Here is a 21,348-nt window from a genome sequence, read left to right on the forward strand (position 1 = left end):
ATTCAATAAGTAGTGCTTGAAGAAGCAGAGTGATAAATGCAAAATATGCATACTACAATTAAAGATTTAGAAACCATCTATATGTAGTTCATGTGAAATAAGTTATCTCTAAGCAATAAATATATATAGTGTGTGTAATGATATCTGTGGTATATATAACAAAAAGTAGGGTAGTTAAAGACTGATGAACTTTAGGGCAAACCCAGATAGTAAGAGATGGAAGTGGGGGAAAAAAGGATCTTTCAAGGTGATAGAGAAGGCAGGGTTAACATCAGTAGGAGGTTGTGTTTTCTGTAAGGTCTTACCCTAAGGAGTATTTTAGCTTACAGTGCAGCAACTGCTTTTCTAATTTCACATTTCTAACCTGGTTTCAATATTCCAGTGTTATGCCAATAGAACTGTTTTATGTCACATAGATTAATATATTTTTGATCTTCTTAGTGAACCTTATTGCTGTTTTATATTCTTTTAGATGGTATTACTAAAGACCTCAAATGGTAGTTGCAGGTCTGAAACTGTTCAGGTCTGTTTTAAAAGTATTTTATAGCACGGTGGTCATAATAATATCTAGTGATGTTACTGATTAATGTTCTAGACTTAATGATACATGTTAAATGCAAAATATACTATTTTAAATAGTATTTTGCCCATCTCTAATTGCTCTACTCGGTATTTATGATTTTAAGTCTGCTTCTGTTTATAATCAGAGAGGGAGGGAAAAGGCAAGAAAGCAGAGAACAGCAAGAGCAAGGATCTTAAACTATCATAAAACATTTTACTTTTTAGAGACAAATGTATAGGCAAAATTATTTGTGCCTTATATGAGTAAGAATATTTTTGAGACATTTTCTCATTTGACAAATTTTTTTTTTTCAAGTTGTTGTATTCTGCTACTTATCATTGTAGCTTTTTGAGGTGGTGATAGGGAAGTTGTCCAGGGAGGCTGGCATCCCCCTGGCTGAGCCCAACCAGAGTAGCATTACCTTCATAAATTCACTATAATCCAAAGATGATAATGAATTTTGGCAAGAAGTTATCGTAGCCTGTTAACATCTGTCTGTACAATAAGAGTAACAGTTACACAGCCTAGATAATTATGTCATATCTGAGAATTAGAATATTTTCTTGTGTTTCTATTCTGTCATTTCCCATTCTTCTGCATGTCAGATCTCCTACTCCCCCAAGTTGTTTTGAATCTTGGCTGCACTTTATATCACCTGATGAGTTTTTAAATCTCTCTAAGCTCAGATCACACAGCACACTCCCACACTGATAAAATCAGAATCTCTCAGGGCTACAGCCTAGGAATCAGTAATTTTTAGAGCTCCGTGGGTGATTCCACTTGGAAGCCAGAGTTGCAACCCCTGGTTTCAGCTGTAGTAATACCATCAGTGAACTTAGTAGTTATCTTTTTTTTTTTAATATTTATTTATTTGACTGTGCCGGGTCTTAGTTGCGGCATACGGGATCTTTAGTTGCGGCAACTTAGTAGTTCTTAAGAGGGTTGCTTATTAAAATCACCTGGGAGTTTTTCTCCACACTGTTCCTTCCCTCCCTCTCCCCCTATTACTGGAGTGAACCAGTGTCAACTGACAGGAGTATAACCCACTCCTTAGATGTGTTAGGACAAAAAAAACAAAGGATCAGTTTGTTAAGTACTCTTTTTCCTATACCCTTTTGGGGAGATGTTCCGCTTATGTAAGTAACTTTGCATTTATCCAGTATTATTTCATGTTAATAATTTTGTGGTGTTTGTTTAGTATTTGTATAATCTCTGTGAGGGCAGAGGTCATGTCTATTCTGTTCATCACTATTTTCAGTACCTAACAGTGCCCAGCATATAGTGGTTACTCAGTAAATGTTACAAAAATGAATCATTAGCCCTGACTTTTGGGAGTATGTCACTTACAGTTTTATATCTATATGTACTATCTATATTATAAAACTTTATAATTACATTATCTGCTAAGGAAAAAGATCTTCCATAAAACAGAACATAAACAGGAAATAGATTTATTTAATTTTGAAAGGTTTTTGCGGGTCAGGGATTCAGTGTGGATTATTAAGTTTTGAACAAAGATGCGGCACACAACACAATTCATACTTGGCTCTCAAATCAAACTTCAAAACAAAACATATAGAAAAACTAAAAAAAACAACAGGTACTTCTAGAGTTTGTGCTTAGTTTAAGCTTCATGATAAACTAGACTAGAGCTTGGTACATTTATCAGCTTGTTAGTTGTATTTTACCCAGTCATACTCTGTCTTAAAGTAGAAGGTGGTAAATTAAAATGACATGATCCTGTCAAATATGGTTGACTTGTGAGACAGATTTACAATGCATTGGCAAAATGGCTTAAATTTTGGATGAGCGCTAGACTTTATAATGTGCAAAGAATGGGGGAAAGGGTGCTACCTAAGATATCTAAAAGCTGTTATTAAATCTTTGTTATTCCAGAATTAGGAAATCTCTAGTGCCAGAGTGCTAGCATTGAGGATAACATAGCATATCATACAAATTCACTCTGCCTATTTAAAAACCTTTATGGTTTAGATTTTCTCCTGTGGCCTTACTGCTTTACTCACTGGGTTTTCTGTTGTTTTTTTCCCACCCCCCCTTACTTTTTAAATTAAGAAACAAGTAAAAAAAATACTTTTTTTTATACATAGTGAACAATTCAGAATAGAATAGAAGAGAGTATACAGTGAAAAGTAGGTTTTCTTTCTACTGTAGAGAACTATTCTTAGAGGAAACCACTATTACCATTTTCTTGTGTATCTTTCCAGAAAGAGTCTGTTTATATTGCCAGCATACACATGCAGATAGCTTTTCATATCCACTGTTCTGTACCTTCCTTTTTCTTTCTGTTTCTTCTTTTTTGTTCCCCCACCAACCCCATTTAACATATGTCTTAGAGATCTTTCCAAATTACTTTTTTATTTTCCTCACAGTGAACTGGTATGATCCCCATGTCCTTACCAGATGAAGTCTTCCTTAGTCTATAACATCCTTTTCAAACCCAGCTTTCCCCCATATCTCTTCATGTAATTAATCTCTCCTCTGCTTTGCTCCCATTTATTTTTTTTTGTCCCTCTATTACACACCTGTCACAGGTCTGCCATATATTATCATGACTTACGTGTGGTTCTCTCATCCCAGGTGTCATCTCCTCATCTCACTCTGTATTCTTTCCACAGTCTGGCTCATCCCATCTGCAGGACTTTAGTTACCACCTGTGTACCAAGATCTCCCAAATTTATATTTACAGCCCACCTCCCCCACCACACACACACGTCATTGACATATTTATTTCTTGTGTATCTCAAAGGCAGCTTAATCCTAGTGTGTCCAAAACCAGCTCCCTTTTCATTGTCTGTATCTTAGTAAAAGGTATCTGTATCCATCTCAGTTGTACAGTCTGGAAAACTATGAACTATTCTTGATATTTCCTTCTCCCTCACCTCCCATATTCCAAAAACGTAAGTTTCGTTGATTTTTTACTTCCTAAATCCCTCTCAAATCCATCCTCTTCCCTTTATCTCTGATATTACCTTAGTCCAGTCTGCCATAATCTTTACCTGAATTATCACAGTAGTCCACTGACATAGCCTCTCTGGTCCTCTTCCAGACCATTTTCCACACAGCAATATAAGGAATGTTTTCAAAATGTAAATATTAGTGTGACCCCCTTCCCTGCTTAAGATATTTTGATGTCTCCCTGTTGCTTTTAGGATAAAGACAAGATGTTTATTTAATATAGCCTAACAGGGTCCTGCACGGATATTTGTTACTAATTCCATCTTCAGTTCATCTCTTACCGCACCCCACCCCCCAGTTCTCTTTGAGTCTCTACCACACTAGACTTAGCTTCCAGGCGCTGCCATTCACCTTGCTCCTTACTGCCTCAGGGCATTTTCATATGCTGTTCAGTCTTCCCCAGCTCTTCCCTTTTACCTTCTCCTAGTTAACTCCCACTTAGAGTTTCAAATATCATCTCAAACATTGGTGAACTCTGTGAATCCTCCCTGAACTTCCTGACTAGGTCACATCTTCCTGTCACTCAGCAAAGTACGTATACCTCTCCTCTGTAGCACATTTTCTGCTGCATTTGTGTGTGTGCTAGCATTTGACTAATCACTGTCTACCCAGGTAGGCAGTAAGCTCCCTGAAGGCAGTGGCCTTTATATCTTTAGTTTCCTGCACAGGTGCTCAGCACAAAATAGTAGACACTCATATCTTTAATGAATAAATGAGTGAATTTGTTTCTGTTTTCTCCATTGACTCGTCTTGTGGAAAGTATGCAAAATTTTGCAAAGGCTCAAATACATATTTCAGGTTCAAAGTGAATCCATATGCTCAACAAGGCACAGTATGGCTTAATAAGCAACATGTACCACAGACTTCCTAAGGCCTTAAGTGTACCAGAAAGAGGTCACTCTGAGGGCGGGGAATGGGAAGATAATTGTGAACTGCTAGCAGATTTCTAGGTCTATTTTGTAGTTAGTGGAATTATTTGCCTGTATTGTTTCCTAAGCCATTTCCCCTCTCCCATTGTCTTATATTTCCCTAATAAATGGTGATCTCCTAATTACTTTCAACCTAGAGAAATAAAACTTTTCCCAAAGCAGTCAGGAATAGACCTGTTCACTTATAAAACAATTGAAGTTTGGAAAGAAAGAATAAAGATATGGTTAAGATTGTATTCTCTCTAGATAGGCTGACTGTGTCTGCCTACCTATTAGCCATGAGAATTTAGGGGAAGCTATTTAACTGCTGTGAGCCTTGGTTTTCTCATCTGGGAAGCTGGGATAGTTACAGTATCTATCTCATAGTATTACTGTGAGGATTAAATGAGATATACAGCATTTAATGTAGTGACTCCTGGCAACATACAAATGCTCAGTCAGTGCACATGGTTGCTGCTGTTGCTGCAGCTGCTGTTCTTGTTGGGACACATTTTCCCAGTACAAAGGTGGTTTAGTCTAGTTCACACATACCTTCTCCCCCCACTCCACCTTCCTGTGTCACAGGGAAGGTAGGACTCTATAGGCTTCAGCCAAGAGACAGTAGAAGGCACTAGGAGGAGAAAGGGTGGTGGGTGTCTGCATTAGCGATTTGGAGGGGAGGATAGGTACTCCTGATGTCTCCATTAGTAAAAGAAAAGTCTGGATCTTCACATACATGGTACCTCACTTAAAGTTATGGGGGAAATGGTTTAAATTGACTTGTGAGCCAGCATTGAAACCACCATTTATATTACTGTGGTTAAAATGTGATCCGGAGTTCCAAATTACCTCATTTAAAAACACATTATTGTGTTTCAAACTCTTTCTATAAACCAGCACTTAAAGAAACAGTACTTTTTGCTTTAATATGGAAACATTTACTTGTTCTAAACTTCATTTGTATTTTTTTAAATTAATAAACGTTAATTTTAGAGCAGTTTTAGCTTCACAGCAAAATTGAGCAGAAAGTACAGAGTACCCATGTACCTGCTATCCCACATGCACAGCCTCCTCTCTACCAACATCTCACACCACACCAGTACATCTGCTACCATTGATGAACCTGCATTTGACACGCTGTTATCACTCAGTGTCTTTAGTTTACATTAGGGTTCACTCTTGGTATTCTACGTCCTGTGGGTTTGGATGAATGTATAATGACATGTATCCACCATGGTAGTATCATACAGAATAGTTACACTGTCCTAGAGATCCTGTATGTTCTGCCTGTTCATCCCATCCTCCCCATTAAACCCTAGCCACCATTCATCTTTCTACAATCTCTGTAGTTTTGACTTCCAAGAATGTCATATAGTTGGAATCATACAGTATGTATGATTCAGATTGGCTTCTAGTAATATGCATTTACGTTTCCTCCATGTCTTTTAATGCCTTGGTAGCTTATTTATTTGGAGGGCTGAATAATGTTCCACCATCTGAATGTACCATTTTATCCATTCGCTTACTGAAGGAGATCTTGTTTGCTTCAAAGTTTGGACCATTATGTATAAAGCTACTATAAGCATTTGTGAGTAGGTTTTTGTATAGACATAAGTTTTCAATTCATTAAGTACCTAGGTGCACAGTTGCTGGATTGTATGGTAGGAGTATGTTTAGTTTTGTAAGAAGCCGTCAAACTATCTTCCAGAGCAGCTCTGCCATTTTGCATTCCCACCAACAATGAATGAGAGTTTTGTCGCTCCACATTCTCACCAGTATTTGGTGTTGTCAGTGTTTTGGATTTTGGCCATTCATATAGGTGTGTAGTGACATCTTGCTGTTTTAATTTGGAGTTCCCTAATGATGTTTTAGTCCCTTTGGACTGCAGTCACAAGAATACTATGGACTGAGTGACTGGTAAACAACAGAAATGTATTTCTCACAGTTCTGGAAGCTGGGAAGTTCCAGATTTGGTGCCTGATGAGGATCTGCTTCATGGCTCGTGGATGGCTGTCTTCTCACTGTGTCCTTCCATAGCAGGAGGAGCAAGGGAACTCTGGGGGTCTCTTTTATAAGGGCACTCACTAACGCCGTTCCTGGGGGCTGCATTCTCAGGACCTAATTCCCTCGCATAGCCACCGCCCCCCCCACACACACATACCACCACGTCGGACGTTGGAATTTCAACATGAACTTTGGGGGTGGATGGGAGACAACTCACAAACACTCAGTCCGCACCAAAATGTGATGTTGGACATCTATTAATATGTTCTTTTGCCATCTGTGTATCTTCTTTGGTGCAGTATCTTTGTTCATGTCTTTTGTCCATTTTTTAATTAGGTCATTCATTTTTTCTTTGCGTTCTAAGGGTTCTTTGTGTATCTTGGATAACAGTCCTAATCAGATGTGTTGTTTGCAGATATTTTCTCCTAGTCTGTGACTTGTCTTCTCATTCTGTTGACGTTGTCTTTTGCAGAGCAGAATATTTTAGTTTTAGTGAAGTCCAGCTTATCGATTATTTCTTTTCTGTATTGTGTCTTTGGTACTGTATCTGAAAGACGTCACCATACCCAAGGGCAACTAAGTTTTCTCCTATATTATCTTCTAGGAGTTTTGTAGTTTTACATTTTATATTAGGCCTGTGATCCAGCTTCAGTTTATGTTCGTGAAGGGTGTAAAGTCTGTGTCTAAATTTCATTTTTTTAACATATGGGTGTCCAGTTGTTGTAGCACCATTTTTTGAAAAGACTGTCTTTGCTCCATTGTATTGCCTTTGCTCCTTTGTCAAAGATCACTTGACTTTATTTATGTGGGTCTATTTCTGGCCTCTCTGTTTTGTCCCATTGATCTATTCGTCTATTCTTTTGCCAGTACCACACTGTCTTGATTACTGTTGCTGTATAGTAAGTCTTGAAGTTGGATACTGGCAGTCCTCTGACTTTGTTCTCCTTCAATATTGAGTTGGCTATTCTGGATCTTTTTCTCTCCATATAAACTTTCTAATCAGTTTGTTGATATCCACAAAATAATTGGCTGGGATTTTGATGCGTTTGCATTGAATCTGTAGATGGGAAGAACTGACATCTTGACAGTATTGAGTTTTCTTACCCATGAACATACAGTATTCTCCATTTATTTAGTTCTTCTTTGATTTTATTTGTATTTTAACAGATTCTATACTAATATATAGTATTTTAAAATTTAGTCATGGTGGATAAGGTCTGTTGAAGTTATACCAATATGGCATCTTAGTTCAAGCTCTTTCATTTCTGTAGCTGTAAAATTAAACCCACGCTTAAATAAGAACTTTGTATTAGTACTTTTTTTTTAAATGCACACTACAGACACGGGTATATTTATTTTAACAATTTAATGGTTTAGGACGGAACACTCACCAGTACACCACTTTTCATAGTTATGTCCGTCTTAAGTCAGACATCTGTTATATTCTTTTCTCCTTGAATTTAATTCAGCTCTTCTTAAGATCGCCATAGGGATAAAAACCATACAGATTTTAGTGTAAATCTTTGCATTTGGCTTAGTATAAGATTTAAAAATTGTATAAAAAAGCATTGTGTTAAGAAAAGGATATTTGTAAAAGGGAATCTGTTATTAAATTAAATAAGCATTTGAGAGTTCTTGTGGGGAATCACTCCAGTGCTGTAAAAGGCTAGTGTTTATGACCCTTGCAGTAACAGTAATTGCTGAACGAATATTCAAGTGATGAGAAAATGGATTTTGCTAAGATCAGTCCTCTTGCTGCTAATGTTTAAAATATTGTTACTCATTAACAATAAGAGCAGCTAGTAACAGAAAATTCCCAGGTGCAAGTTTGTCACTCTATCTAAACTTTCTGCCTGCCTTTTACTTTTGTTTGTTTTGTGCAGAAGATATAATAGCTTATGGGAAACATGGTATTTAAAGGGAGGAAAGTAATGTTTGCAGGGGAAAAACAGTAAAATAAAATACTACTCTTTTTCTTAGTGGTATTTAAACAAAAATTTATGTCCTCAATTCTGAAATTTAACAATTGATCTTTCTATTTGGCATTAGCAAAATATTGAGGTTGCAGTAAACAAAGTCCCTGTTAACTTTGTCTCTGCTTTTTTCTAATTTGACTCAGAACTGGAATGAATGTTACTTCTGCTGTATCAGTGAAGTAAATTACTAAGTAAATGAACCCTTTCTTATGAAATTAGTACATGTTTACCCCACTATCTGAAAGTAGAGTGTCCCTATAAAACCTTTTGTAAGCCTAAATGATGTAAAGGAAGAAGCAGTTACCTTAGGACACATCTTGCTAATGGCTGCACAAAATAAATCGAGATAAAGCACAGATGCTTACAGACACAGTTCAAAGCTATGGAGGCTTGATGCTGAGATGCTGAGTGTAGTTCCAGGGGAAGGAGCTTGGTGGTGCCGCTCTCCCTGTCTCTAAAATGTTCACTGCAGAACAGACTGAACGCTGTTTTTGCTTTTCACCTGTTTTTGTAAAAGCGAAAATCTTCTTTGGATCTCTTTTGGTTGGTGAAAACAGGTACTAATGTAAGTCTTTCGTAAGAGCAAAGAGCATAAAGGGAATTTTTTAAAAGCAGGGGATACCCATTTAAGGAAAAGTTCCCTTTCTGCTTCCCCCTTTCCTCTGCCATTAAACATGCTCTATGACAGGGGTCCCCAACCCCCGGGATCTAATGCCTGATGAACTGAGGTGGAACTAATGTAATAATAGTAGACGTAAAGTGCACAATAAATGTAATGTGCTTGAATCATCCTGAAACCATCCCCCCTACCCCTGGTCCTTGGAAAAATCGTCTTCCACGCAAACGGTCCCTGGTGCCAAAAAGGTTGGGGCCCACTGCTCCATGAGATCTCTCTTTCCTCTCCCCTTGGGCAGATCCCACAACTCTTTAGTCACTTTGACTTATTAAAATACGTCTGATTTTCAGGGCATAAAAAGCCCATTTCACCGTAAGTTGAAGAGCCTGGTCCACAACTTGCAGCCTCATGGAGCTTCCATTTCTAGTGGGAGACGGACAGTAATAAGCAAGATAAATAGATAAAATATATGTTAGAGAGTGATAGATGCTATGGAGAAAAAATAGAAAGGCGGGTGAAATGTGTGGAGACTGTGACATTTTAGACAGAGTGGCCAAGAAAGGCCTCACTGAGAAAGTGGCTTTTGAGCCAAGAAAGACCTGTAGAAGGTGGTGGCGCAAACCATGTGGGTATCTTGAGGAAGAGCATTCCAGGCAGAGACACTGGTGCGGAGACCCTGAGGTGGAAATGTACATTTTAGTTGGAGAAACAGGTTGCTGTAGCCAGTTGAGCGAGGAAAGGAGGAGCAGATAAGAAGGATGGTGGTGGTGATGGGCCTTATAGGTCAGAAGACTTTGACTTTAACACAGAATAAGGAGGTAAGCCGTTGGAGGGTTTTGACCAGAGTCCCGTGATCTGATTTACTTATCGCTCTGCCTGGTTGTCATTGAGAATAGAATACTGTGGTGGGGCTTAGGGTCTCAAGTGGAAGCAAGGAGGCTGTTGTAATTAACCAGACAGAGAATGCTGGTGTTTTCAATTATGGTTGAGGTGGTAGGAGTAGGGAGAAGTAGTAGAATTTGAGGTATGTTTTGAAGATAAAACCAGTGGAATTTACAGGAGGTGGGATAGAAAGAGTGTTGTCAAGGGTGAGGTCTAGGTGTTTGCCCGGAGGAACTAAAATAATAAAGAGTTGCCATTAGCTGAATTAGGGAAGCTTGTAAGAGGAATTGTAATATCTGGGATTCAGTTTGGGGCATGTTAAACTTTTCAAAATTACTGGATACAAAATATTAGATTTCAAAATAAAGAGTGTTTAGTAGGCATTTAGATGTATAGCTCTGGAATTTAGTATAGAAATGTAGGCTAGAGATACAGGTTTGTAGGTTCAGAGCTTACTGATGCTATTGGAAGCCGTAAAACTGCAGGAGATCAACGAAAGAGTAGATGTAGTTAGAAAGGAGAAGAGGTTTGAGGACTGAGCTCTGGAGGATTGGCAATATTTAGAGGTTAGGGAGATAAGGAACGGCAATAGTGATTGAGAAGGAGAAGCCAAGAAAGTTAGGAGGAAAACCAGTAAGTATGTTATTCTAGCAACAAAGCAGAGAAAGTGTATCAAGGAGGAAGAAGTGACCAACTGTGTCAAATGTTGCTGGGCCAGTCAAATAAGATGAAGATTGAGAAATGAGCGTCGAGTCTAGTGATGAGGTCACTGGTGACCTTGGATGAGAGCTGTTTCAGTGGAGTGGCGGCGGGAGTTAAGAGCCTGTTAGAGGTAATTGAAATGAGAGCTGGAAGGGGTAAAGGAATCGTGGTTAGTTTTTAAATAAAGATTGGGGAAGTGGCGCTTGTAGCATTCTTGTGGGCATGATTCACCAGAGAGGGAAAAATAGATGATCCAGGATGGAGTGTAGAATTGCTGGAGTGTTGTCCTTTTGGAAAAGAAAAAGAGAGAAGATTGAGAACTAGTGAAAAGGTGTGGCTAGCACCTATCTTGAGATTGTCAGCATTTAGCACCCATTTTCTACTCAGCTGTGAAGCCTCAGTGGCAGGTCAATTACTAGCCTATAAAATGTTACGTTTGAATTAGGGTGGAGTCAGTCGTGCCTCCAGCACACCCACACACCCCCTCCTTACTGCCCCCAGCCCCCATCTTGATTTGTGAGAAGGAAAATGGGGGCTCTTATTCCAGACAAGGCAGCCAGCAAGAGCTGGATTTTTAGCCCTAACTCACCTTAGGCTGGGTTCCTTAGAACACAGCCAGAAGCTGCAACCCTACTAGGTCTACTCCAAAACAGTAGGGAAAGTCACATTTCGTATCCTGCTGCAATAACCATATCCTTAGTGTCTTGTAGCAGAATAGCATAACTGAGAAGACAGCAAATTTAAGAACCAAGAACTTGGTGTGGGAATTCCAGCTCTTCTACCAACTGGCAGAGCAGAGTTAAAATGGATCGCTTACTTTCTGTGAATTGGTTTCTTCAAGTGTAAAAGGAGGGGTTTGGCTTCAACCAGATCCTTTTCATGCTGAAATTCCGTGATTCATTAAAATATAGTAATCCCCAGCCATCTGAAGCATAACATAGTTCTTCTGCCAAGAACCAAAGAATATCACCGAGGAAATTTGGTTTCTTTGGAGAATTGCTCTCCTTGGGTTCCTACCCAAGTAAGTGTTTGCAAAACTTGACTGGAGATTAAATTACACATAGTAGCACTGAAATTATAAGAGGAAATACAAATATAGCAAAACTATTGAAGTCAATAGAGATTTATTCAGACTTTGTCCAAATTCTCTGAGTATTTTGTAGCTGTGGGACATACAGAAAGTTATTTAACTCTCAACTTTAGTTTCCTCATCTAAAAATAGGAATGTAATAATAGTACCTACTCCATAGATTTGTAAGGAGAATTAAATGAGATATACACTGTGGTGCTTTGACAAATGCTTGGCTTATTATGGAGTAAACCTTAGCTGCTGCTGTTACCATCGTCATCATCTTTATTATCATCAGTGTGTGACGTGTAGTTTAAAACATTTTAGTATAGCAGCTGTACTATAAAAGTCTCATACTATAATTTAGTTTTATAACGATTACGTTGAGTCATCAAGGGAAAAATTAACTTAGAAAAGGAAATGCCATTGAATCAGTTTAAACTTCTTTTTTTGAACAAAATTCATACTTCATTTTGTATGCTTTTAGTTACAGTGAAAATTCCCTTGAGGAATATACCTGATTCTCAGATGATGACAGAACAATGAGCCATTACTGTAATTAGTTCCAGTTGCTGTGTATACTTAAAACTTAGAAAATAGTATTTTTCAAAAGTGTATTTTCCCTAAATAGGCCATAAAAGTAAGATTTTATAGTTCATATATATCTGCCTTAAAAACAGGTTTTTGAAACATCCTGTAAACATTTTGATTATATCGTCAAGTTTTCTCCACCCTTTCTGTATGAACTGTTGTCAGAGTGATTATTGATAGCATCGCCTACTTGATGTTTACAGTCTGCAGTGTATGTTTTACAGAATTAATAAGCTATAGTTAAATCATTTAATGTATACCTGAATGTCCTATTGTAGTTAGTGTGGTTGCTTTATCAGTGCTGGTTTGCACTTATTTTAAATCAAACATGCAGATCATTTATAAACTGATGGTCATTTTAAAAGAAGAAAAGCTTTATACATAACAGTGCAGAAAGTCAAGTTAGTCTATAGTGTAAAGGTTAGAGAAAAATGGAAGTCTGTAAGGTAAATTTGAAAAGGGTTTAAGGGGTATTGGATGTGTCTTCCTAACAAATAACTGTGAGTTTAGACTTTATTTGAATTATCTCTCATTGTAGTTTATAAATGAAATGATGGTGTTGAACACAATGTAATGTACTTGGGGTTTAGTAGCACCAAGCACTCAGACAGACCTTGAACAACATTCCCACTAAAAGGAACCAGGACTCCTTGAAGAAATGGCAGATTCCAAGGATGGGAGCCTGGAACATATCGTTAGGCCAGAAAGTAAGGAAGTGTTCAAAAAAATGATGGTGGCCTATCACAAGGATACAGGGTCATTTTGAAGGTGTTCCCAGTGGCCAAATCTGGGGTGATTTGAGTGTCAAAATAATTAAATTCAGTAAGAATTCTAAATCATTAGGAAAAAAGATAGGAATCCATGAGACCTCACCAATAATACACATACATATTCATAGAATCAGGAGAAGAGAGGGCTCAGGGGCCAGCTGGTAAATGTGGAGGAAATGCTGACGTTGGAAAATTATGATTTTATCACTATCATAGTAAGGTGTAGTTTAGCCAAGAATCACAAGTCGATGTTAAATCTAGGGGAGAAATTCTGATGAAGAGTGTGGGTATTTGCAAAGGTTGCTTATTGGTTGCAGTAGGAAAATTGGACAGCACTTGATCTGGATAGTGAAAATTAACATCACCAGTGTGCCTCTGGATGTGACACCCTGAGGAGAACACGGCATCACTTACATTCTCTTCTAGCCAGGACTGAAATACCTGCATCTAATCACAAGGAAACATCAGACGAGTTCCAAATGATGAGCATTCTATTAAAAGAAAAACTGTGTTCTTCAAAAATATTAATATTATAGAAGGCAAAGGAAGGCTAAAAGGCTCTATATTAAAGGAGACTAAAGGCACAGGATATATAGATGGTTGATCCCAAGACTGGGATCTTGTATCTGGAGGAAAATTAAGATTCTTTTCTAAGGCGTAATTGGTTCAGTTGACAACATTATTTTGCAGAGTGTAGGTATTGTATAGATTTTACTTTTACTGAAATTGTAGCTATATTGCAGTTGTATTAGAAAATGCACACTGAAATATTTATGGGGAAAGGGCCATGATACATTCAACTTACTCTCAAATGGTTCAGAAAAAAAGCACTTAGTGTGTGTGTGTTGTGTATGTGTGTGTGGTTTTTTTTTTTAGGAGGAGGAGATGCAGAGGGAGAGAGAGGGAGTTGATAAAGCAAATGAGCAAAATGAGATTCTGGATAAAGTTATACAGGTGTTCTTTGTTTTTGTGATTTTTCTGTAAGTTAGAAATATTTCCAAATATGTTTATACACACATGCATGCACAAGTTGGTTGAGACTTATTTCTTTTATACTTATCTCTTATTGTTCTAGGTTGCTAATTTACCTTTGATACTTAATTGGTTTAAGATGTTAAGTTCATTGATCACAGATATACACATTGATTTTTAATTTCTTTTAAATAGTGCTGGGCCTAAAGGAGATAACATTTATGAATGGAGATCGACTATACTTGGTCCACCAGGTTCTGTATATGAAGGTGGTGTGTTTTTTCTGGATATCACATTTTCATCTGATTATCCATTTAAGCCACCAAAGGTAAGAACCTAGAATTGCATTCTTTAATACTTATCCTTTTCCACAGTCAGTTTATTCTAGGGGATGGATGTAGTTATTTTTATTTGTTTTTCATGGATTATACAGAAACTCTCATGTAACCAAGGATTTTAAAACTAGAAGTAATTGATTTGTGTCTTTTACAAATAACTTTGTAATCAGCAGAGAGTTTGTTAATTGTAAATAAAAGTATGCCACTTTGCCCATCAGTAAGCACATAAATTTTAGATTTATGATATGAGAAAAAGTATCTTATGAACCTTGCATAAGAAACCTGTTGGGATAAAAAGTAAATTTGTCTGACAGCTTCCAGAAAGAAGAGTTAAGTAACTTGAATCTTGTGTTAAATACCCTATCTTTATAGATGAGCAAAGACTAGAAACCTATAGCAAAGAAGAGAGAACTAGTACTATTTAATAGACTTATTTTGTGCCCTCTGTAAGTATGATGCATTAATGGGAGTGAGGGCGGCTGGGTGACGTAGGCCTCCTGTTGTCTCTGTGAATTAGGTGGATAACAGCGAGAAGGGTTGAGTTGTGTCTTGTGATCACTGGCAGTTATTTTTCAAGTCTTAAACATAACAGTTATTTGATTAGCTTCCACCTCTGACTTCTCCCAATAAAATAGTCAAGCCAGCAGTTTTTACCATCAGTATTAAGCCTGAGCATAATTATGCTGTAGTTAGAAAGACTTCTGACATGTCAGGGAGAAGTGTTATCAAGCCCTTAACTGTCAACCTAGTTCCTTATGTTCCCTTCACTATTTAAAATATATGTAGCGATTTAATGCCTGCCTCACGTGCACGTGTGTTGTTATGTGTGTGTGTGTAAAAATAAAGGATTTTTTTTTTTTAAAGAAGGCAGATCAGTTATCCCTTATCTAACGAGGTAACAACAGTTCCACCTAGTGGTATTTACCTCAAATTGCAGATACCAAGTTTCCCTATCACCTAGAGGTATTGGCTCTCAACTACAGCTGTCAGTTTTTGAGTGCTTTACTTTGTGGTCCCATCAGAACCTAAGATCTTTAAATGATTGTCTTATTTAATGTTCTCGGGTATGTCGAGTATCTCTTGCTAGATCAATCAAAGAAAGGGACAAAACCCTCATGTTAACAATACTGCAGATTGTATTCACATTCAAAATGACACATGTTAAAAGCCAATATATCATTAACTATTCAGTTTGCCTTCAGTGCTTAAGTTTTCTGTATTACAGCAAACAAAACCTTAGCAAAATAGCACATGACTGTATTTATAGTGAGGCTTATTTCTACTTCCATCATTTTTCATATTGGAAATTGGTTTTAACGTGGTAGCAAAATTAGAAAAAAGTTTGCAAGATTTTAGTTTTTATGAAATTTTTATACATGAGGGAAACTTTGTTAAAGGAAGAGACATTTTTCTTAGAATCTTTTAATGGAAAATAGAGATTGACTAGCATACTTCTGTATATGATTTGTCATAATTATTTTGGTTAATATGGCTATTAATTTAGCATGTTAATTTTTTTGCTAAAGTCTCAATATTTTTATTTTCTAACCCTTTAATGTTGATTCCTTCCTCTTCCCTAAGATATCTTATGCAGTATTATGAAGCATTCTTCAGATCTATAGTTGGACAAGTGAAAAAGAAATAAGACTTCTGCTGTTATCTTGGTTTAGGTATAATTATTTCTCTACAGTTCTGCTTATTTTTGAAGTTCAGATAAGGTGTTGAACTTCTTGAAGAATAATAGAAATTTAATTCTCTTCTGTTCATTGATTGTTAGAAGCTGAAAGGAATCAGAGTATTAATTGTGTTTGTAAGCCATGCGTATCTATTGAGTAGTCAGCTGTCAATGATATGAACATACGTTATTCCCATATTCTGGAGCAGGGCTGCCTAATAGAAATATAATGCAAGCTACATGTGTAATTTTTTATAGAAACAGTGAAATTAATTTTAATAATATTTTACTTAATCCAGTGTATCCAAAAATATCGTCGTTTCAACATGTAATCAATAGAAGCATCATTAACGCCATATTTTACATTCTGTTTGATATTGTCTTTGAAATCTGGTATGTATTTTACACTTTTAGCCCATCTTAATTCTTATAACCACACTTTAAGAGCTCTGTGTAACTAGTATGTACTGTGTTAGAACAGTTCTAGAGTTATATACAGTAGTCCCTCCTTATCCTCAGGAGGTATGTTCCAGGACCCTCAGTGGATTCTTGAAACCACAGATAGTACTGAACCCTATATGATGCTATTTTTCCGATGCATAAATGCCTATGATAAAGTTTAATTTATAAATTAGGCACAGTAAGAAATTAACAATAACTAATAATAAAGTTAGAGCGGTTATAACAATATACTGTAATAAAAGTTATGTGATTGTGGTCTCTCTCTGTCTCAAAATATCTTGTACAAACTTAATGCCTCTTCATCGTAACTAAGCACTTATGCCTGTAGCGTTTTCAGCTTGAGGTACAACAGCAAAACTAGCACAAGTGTTTTTATCCTTTTACAATTTCATGGATAGAAGACTCATTCTTACCATAGATCTTAGCAACCTCAGTGTAGAATTTTTTTTCCTTCCCTTATTAAGTCAAAAACTTTCACCTTTTCACTTAAAGCAAGAATTTTAGAGCTTCTCTTTGGCAGATCTCAGTTGCCAGCATCACTACTCTTGAGCTTTGGGGCCATTATCAAATAAAGTAGGGTGACTTGAACACAAGCCCTGCGATACTGCAGCAGTTGAACTGATAGCCAAGATGCTACTTAGTAGACTGACTGGGCAGGATTATGCTGGACACCCAGGCAGGGTAGATCAGGACAGTGCAAGATTTCATCATGCTACTCAAAATAGCACAAAATTTTAAACTTATGAATTGTTTATTTCTGGAATTTTCCATTTAATATTTTTGGACCCCAGTTGACCTCAGGGGTCCAAAACTGAAACCATGGAAAGCAAAAGTGTGGATAAAATGAGTACTACTGTGGTCTCTTTCTCCTCCTTCCCCACTACACCAGTGGTTTCTTTCTTGTTTTTAATTATGCGTCCTTATCAGAAATACACTTTTGAGTGCTTTAAACATTTTCTTCCCAGACTCCACTTGGGAGGTCACAGTACATTGCTAGTTCCAAGGGATCAGGAACTGTCTTTTTTCTTTGCAACTCCAAATTAAGAATTAACCACCCAATTTGTGTTTGTGTTTGTTTGAAACTGGTGTTTGTTTCTATGGTTTATTCTCTTTTTTCACATATCTCAAGGATATAATAGTTTCCTTTATTCAGTAGCTTAAGACCTTACTTGTTTCATTTTACTGTCTCAGTCTAACAAGACAGTGAGCCATTTGTGGAAATGAAAGTCTGAGAAATAGAAAGGCTGGTGATTTCACCAACCTTCTCCAGTATTTTCTGACACATGGCAAGAGATTAGCTAAGTTGGTGACCTTTTTCTACTAAGAAACTAACGTAACTTTAGTTTTATGTTTAAAAAAATTCTTCACTAGTTTCTCTTACCTTTGGCACCAAAACGTTTCTGTTCTCCCTCACTTCCTGTCTTTAAATAGTGGTGTATGAGTGCATGCCCACACATACATTCATAGAATTACCGTTTCATTTGTTTAAACAATTCAGCGACTCATTTGGTTTAAAAGCAATATAGTTCCAGCTATACTGGGTAAAAACAATTTCTTTGAACTGAATTAAATAAAACCATTTAATTTTGCTATTACTTAAACCTAGTGTTTGTTAGCTCTTCGATGAAATTATATGCTGTTTGCTATGATCTGTGATATGTTCCACTTCATTTTTGCTAGTGAGAGTTTTAGTTGGTAATAAAGCTTTTTATTTTCTTTCTGTCTTTAATGTCACTGCCCTTAGGTTACTTTCCGCACCAGAATCTATCACTGCAACATCAATAGTCAGGGAGTCATCTGCCTGGACATCCTTAAAGACAACTGGAGTCCTGCTTTGACTATTTCAAAGGTTTTGCTGTCAATTTGTTCTCTTTTGACAGACTGCAACCCTGGTAAGCAGATTTTTATTAACACATACAGTGAGGCTACAAAAACTGCATTTTTTTTCAGTTTGAAGTGAATTTGAGAAGTAAATGCTGTTGGTAGAAAGATCAGCATAAAACACTTTTTGAGGAAATTATCAATGCCATTTCAATTAGAATAGACCAGAAGTTTCACAATAACTTCCTTTAATTTGTTAATGGCATACTACCCTATAATTATTTTCTGCCTGTCATTGGTGACTCTCTGTTTTCTAAATTAATGGAGTTGTACAAACCACTTTTGACGCGAGTAAAGTAATGTTTCTTACACCACTGCCACCTTCTCTTGCTCCTCCATGCTGCCATGTGCTTTAACGCAGCCTCTCAGTAATGAAGGGCTTCTTGTTCTCCCTTCCTTTTCGGATTATGGTTGGTTGTATTAAATGTGGTAATAGTCGATATTAAAATGACAGCCGATGAGAGAGTTAGACTAGATTATGATTATAAGAACTCAGAGGTAAAGTCATTAGTGCATAATCTGTAAGAAATGCCTAACAGCCACACATGATCTTTAATGTGGGTAGCTGACTTAAAAATAATGTTTAGACCTGGGATTTCACATATGCTCTCTTACTAAGTGGTCATTTTTTTAAAGAAGTTGGCTTATTTTTCCTAAATATTTAATCAATCACCAAAGGTTATTACTGTTATATTAGGCCTAGCAGTTATACATATACCCAAAATACAGATTGATAGATAGGTAGGTAGATAGGTAGATAGATAGATAGAATGATATATAGAAGGATATTCATTGTGGCATCTTTTATTAAAGCAAAAGATTGTAAATAACCTACATATCCATTAATAGAGGATGTAGCTTAACGAGGTAGCTCTATGTGAATGGATAGAGAAAACTCTCTAAGATATATTAAGTAAAAAAGCAAGGCACTGAAAAAAAAACACACATGCGTAACAATATTCTAAATGCTTATAAATGTGTATAATGTCTCTGGGTAGAAATGCTGTGAACAGGTATAAATTATTTGCCAGGAAGAGAAACTTCTGAGTAGTTGGAGTCAGGAGGGAAGAAAGCTTTACGTTTTACTGGCTGTTGTTTGGTGTACTTCAAATGTTGTACATAGTACATAGTACACCTTTTTTGAAAAATAAATTCAAAATAAAATTTACATCTCAGATTCAATTTCTCACTCAGTACTATTTAAAGCAAAATGGCAAGTAAGCTTTCAAATGGAGGTAAGGGTAATGATTTAAGTCGTGTTATTGTACAGAATGAAGGAAATATTTCATTCTGAATCTGAGTTTGGAAAAATTAATTTTTAAATATCCGTAGAAAAACAAATACAATCATCTAGCACACTTTTATTGTTCAATAAAATGCTGAGTGAAAAATAGTTTTTGTATATTAAAGGCATACACATTTTTAAAAATCAGATTTATTAACTCAACATTTATTTTTTAAAGAGGCTTTTCTAATTTAATATTAAAATATAAAGATGATTATGTTACTTTAAACATTTTTCTTCTGAGAAATTAGCCATTATATATCAAGTTGCTGCTGAAATATCAGCATTTCAGTTCAGTAGACTATTAGAACTGAACCTTTAAGACACCATATAATATCTTTTAATGTTCTTTCCACTTTTCCAGCGGATCCTCTGGTTGGAAGCATAGCCACTCAGTATTTGACCAACAGAGCAGAACATGACAGGATAGCCAGACAGTGGACCAAGCGATATGCAACATAATTCACATAATTTGTATGCAGTGTGAAGGAGCAGAAGGCATCTTCTCACTGTGCTGCAAATCTTTATAGCCTTTACAATACGGACTTCTGTGTATATGTTATACTGATTCTACTCTCTGCTTTTATCCTTTGGAGACTGGGAGACTCCCCAAAAAGGTAAATGCTATCAAGAGTAGAACTTTGTAGCTGTAGATTAGTTACGTTTAAAACGCCTACTTGCAAGTCTTGCTTCTTTGGGATATCAAAGTGTATTTTGTGATGTACTAAGGATACTGGTCCTGAAGTCTACCAAATATTATAGTGCATTTTAGCCTAATTCATTATCTGTATGAAGTTATAATAGTAGCCGTAGATGACTAGGAATTACGTCATTTGTATTAAACCCAGATCTATCTCTGAGTATGTGGTTCATGCTGTTGTGAAAAATGTTTTACCTTTTACCTTTGTCAGTTTGTATCGAGAGGATTTCCTTTTACCCTTTGTAGCTCAGAGAGCACCTGATGTATCATCTCAAACACAATAAACATGCTCCTGAAGGCATAGTTTCCTGTCGTAATATTTTAAGTCAGTCTTGTTAGAAGGTGTGTCTGAGATGATTGTTGATGAGATAAAAATGTGAATATGAAGATTAACTACAGAGGACTAGTATAAATAAATCATTTATTAAATTGAAAACATTTGAAATCGTATAAATGTGTAGAGTTTTTTTCCTTTAAGTCCTAATGAGAGAATACATGAGTTTAAATATACAAAACTGCGTTTTTTAACCATTGGTCTCAAAAAAACATAAAGCTCTACTTTGATAATATGATATTTGAGCCAAAAATAACATGAAATCCTGGCTTACAAGATTTTGTTTCCAGAATGATGACTTCTGTCCACCATTGGGCAGCATTGTCAAATAACTTTAATCTGGTAGCCCTTCTGTGTCTTTCATGCATTTTTGACTTCTAATCCTGTTCTTGAATTTTCATGGTGTTTTTGGTGTGCATTACCATTCTTATTATGCACTTGTCCAACAGATATAGGCAGAGACAGAGATGAACATAGAAACCCTTGTCTGCCCTGAAGGTAGACTAGAACTCTGGATTACTGTGCAGTTGTGGCATTATTTCTCAGTTGAAAGAATAGGGAATTTTAAGGGTTTAATAGGATATATGAATTCGTTCTTTCTAGTTATAATTATTAAATATTAGATTTCTTATAGGAGTTTATTTT

The 21,348-nt window shown here is 36.5% G+C and overlaps 1 protein-coding gene across 6 annotated transcripts in view; it reads left to right on the top strand.

Moving 5' to 3' along the window:
• The window catches only part of UBE2E3 (ubiquitin conjugating enzyme E2 E3), an 89,219-nt gene extending 68,171 nt beyond the window's left edge, over positions 1–21,048 (top strand). For 4 of the 6 annotated variants that reach the window (XM_079925269.1, XM_079925271.1, XM_079925270.1 and 1 more), the window contains exons 4-6: positions 14,224–14,356; positions 18,248–18,395; positions 20,034–21,048. In XM_079925269.1, the coding sequence (XP_079781395.1) occupies positions 14,224–14,356; positions 18,248–18,395; positions 20,034–20,131 (379 nt within the window). In that variant the 3' untranslated portion in view covers positions 20,132–21,048. The remainder of the gene's footprint in view (positions 1–14,223; positions 14,357–18,247; positions 18,396–20,033) is intronic. The other 2 variants (XM_079925268.1, XM_079925267.1) reach the window with 2 other exon arrangements.
• Positions 21,049–21,348: the final 300 nt, after the last annotated feature.

Source organism: Stenella coeruleoalba (assembly GCF_951394435.1).
Source record: "Stenella coeruleoalba genome assembly, chromosome: 6".
In the NCBI taxonomy this organism is placed as follows: Eukaryota; Metazoa; Chordata; class Mammalia; order Artiodactyla; family Delphinidae; genus Stenella; species Stenella coeruleoalba.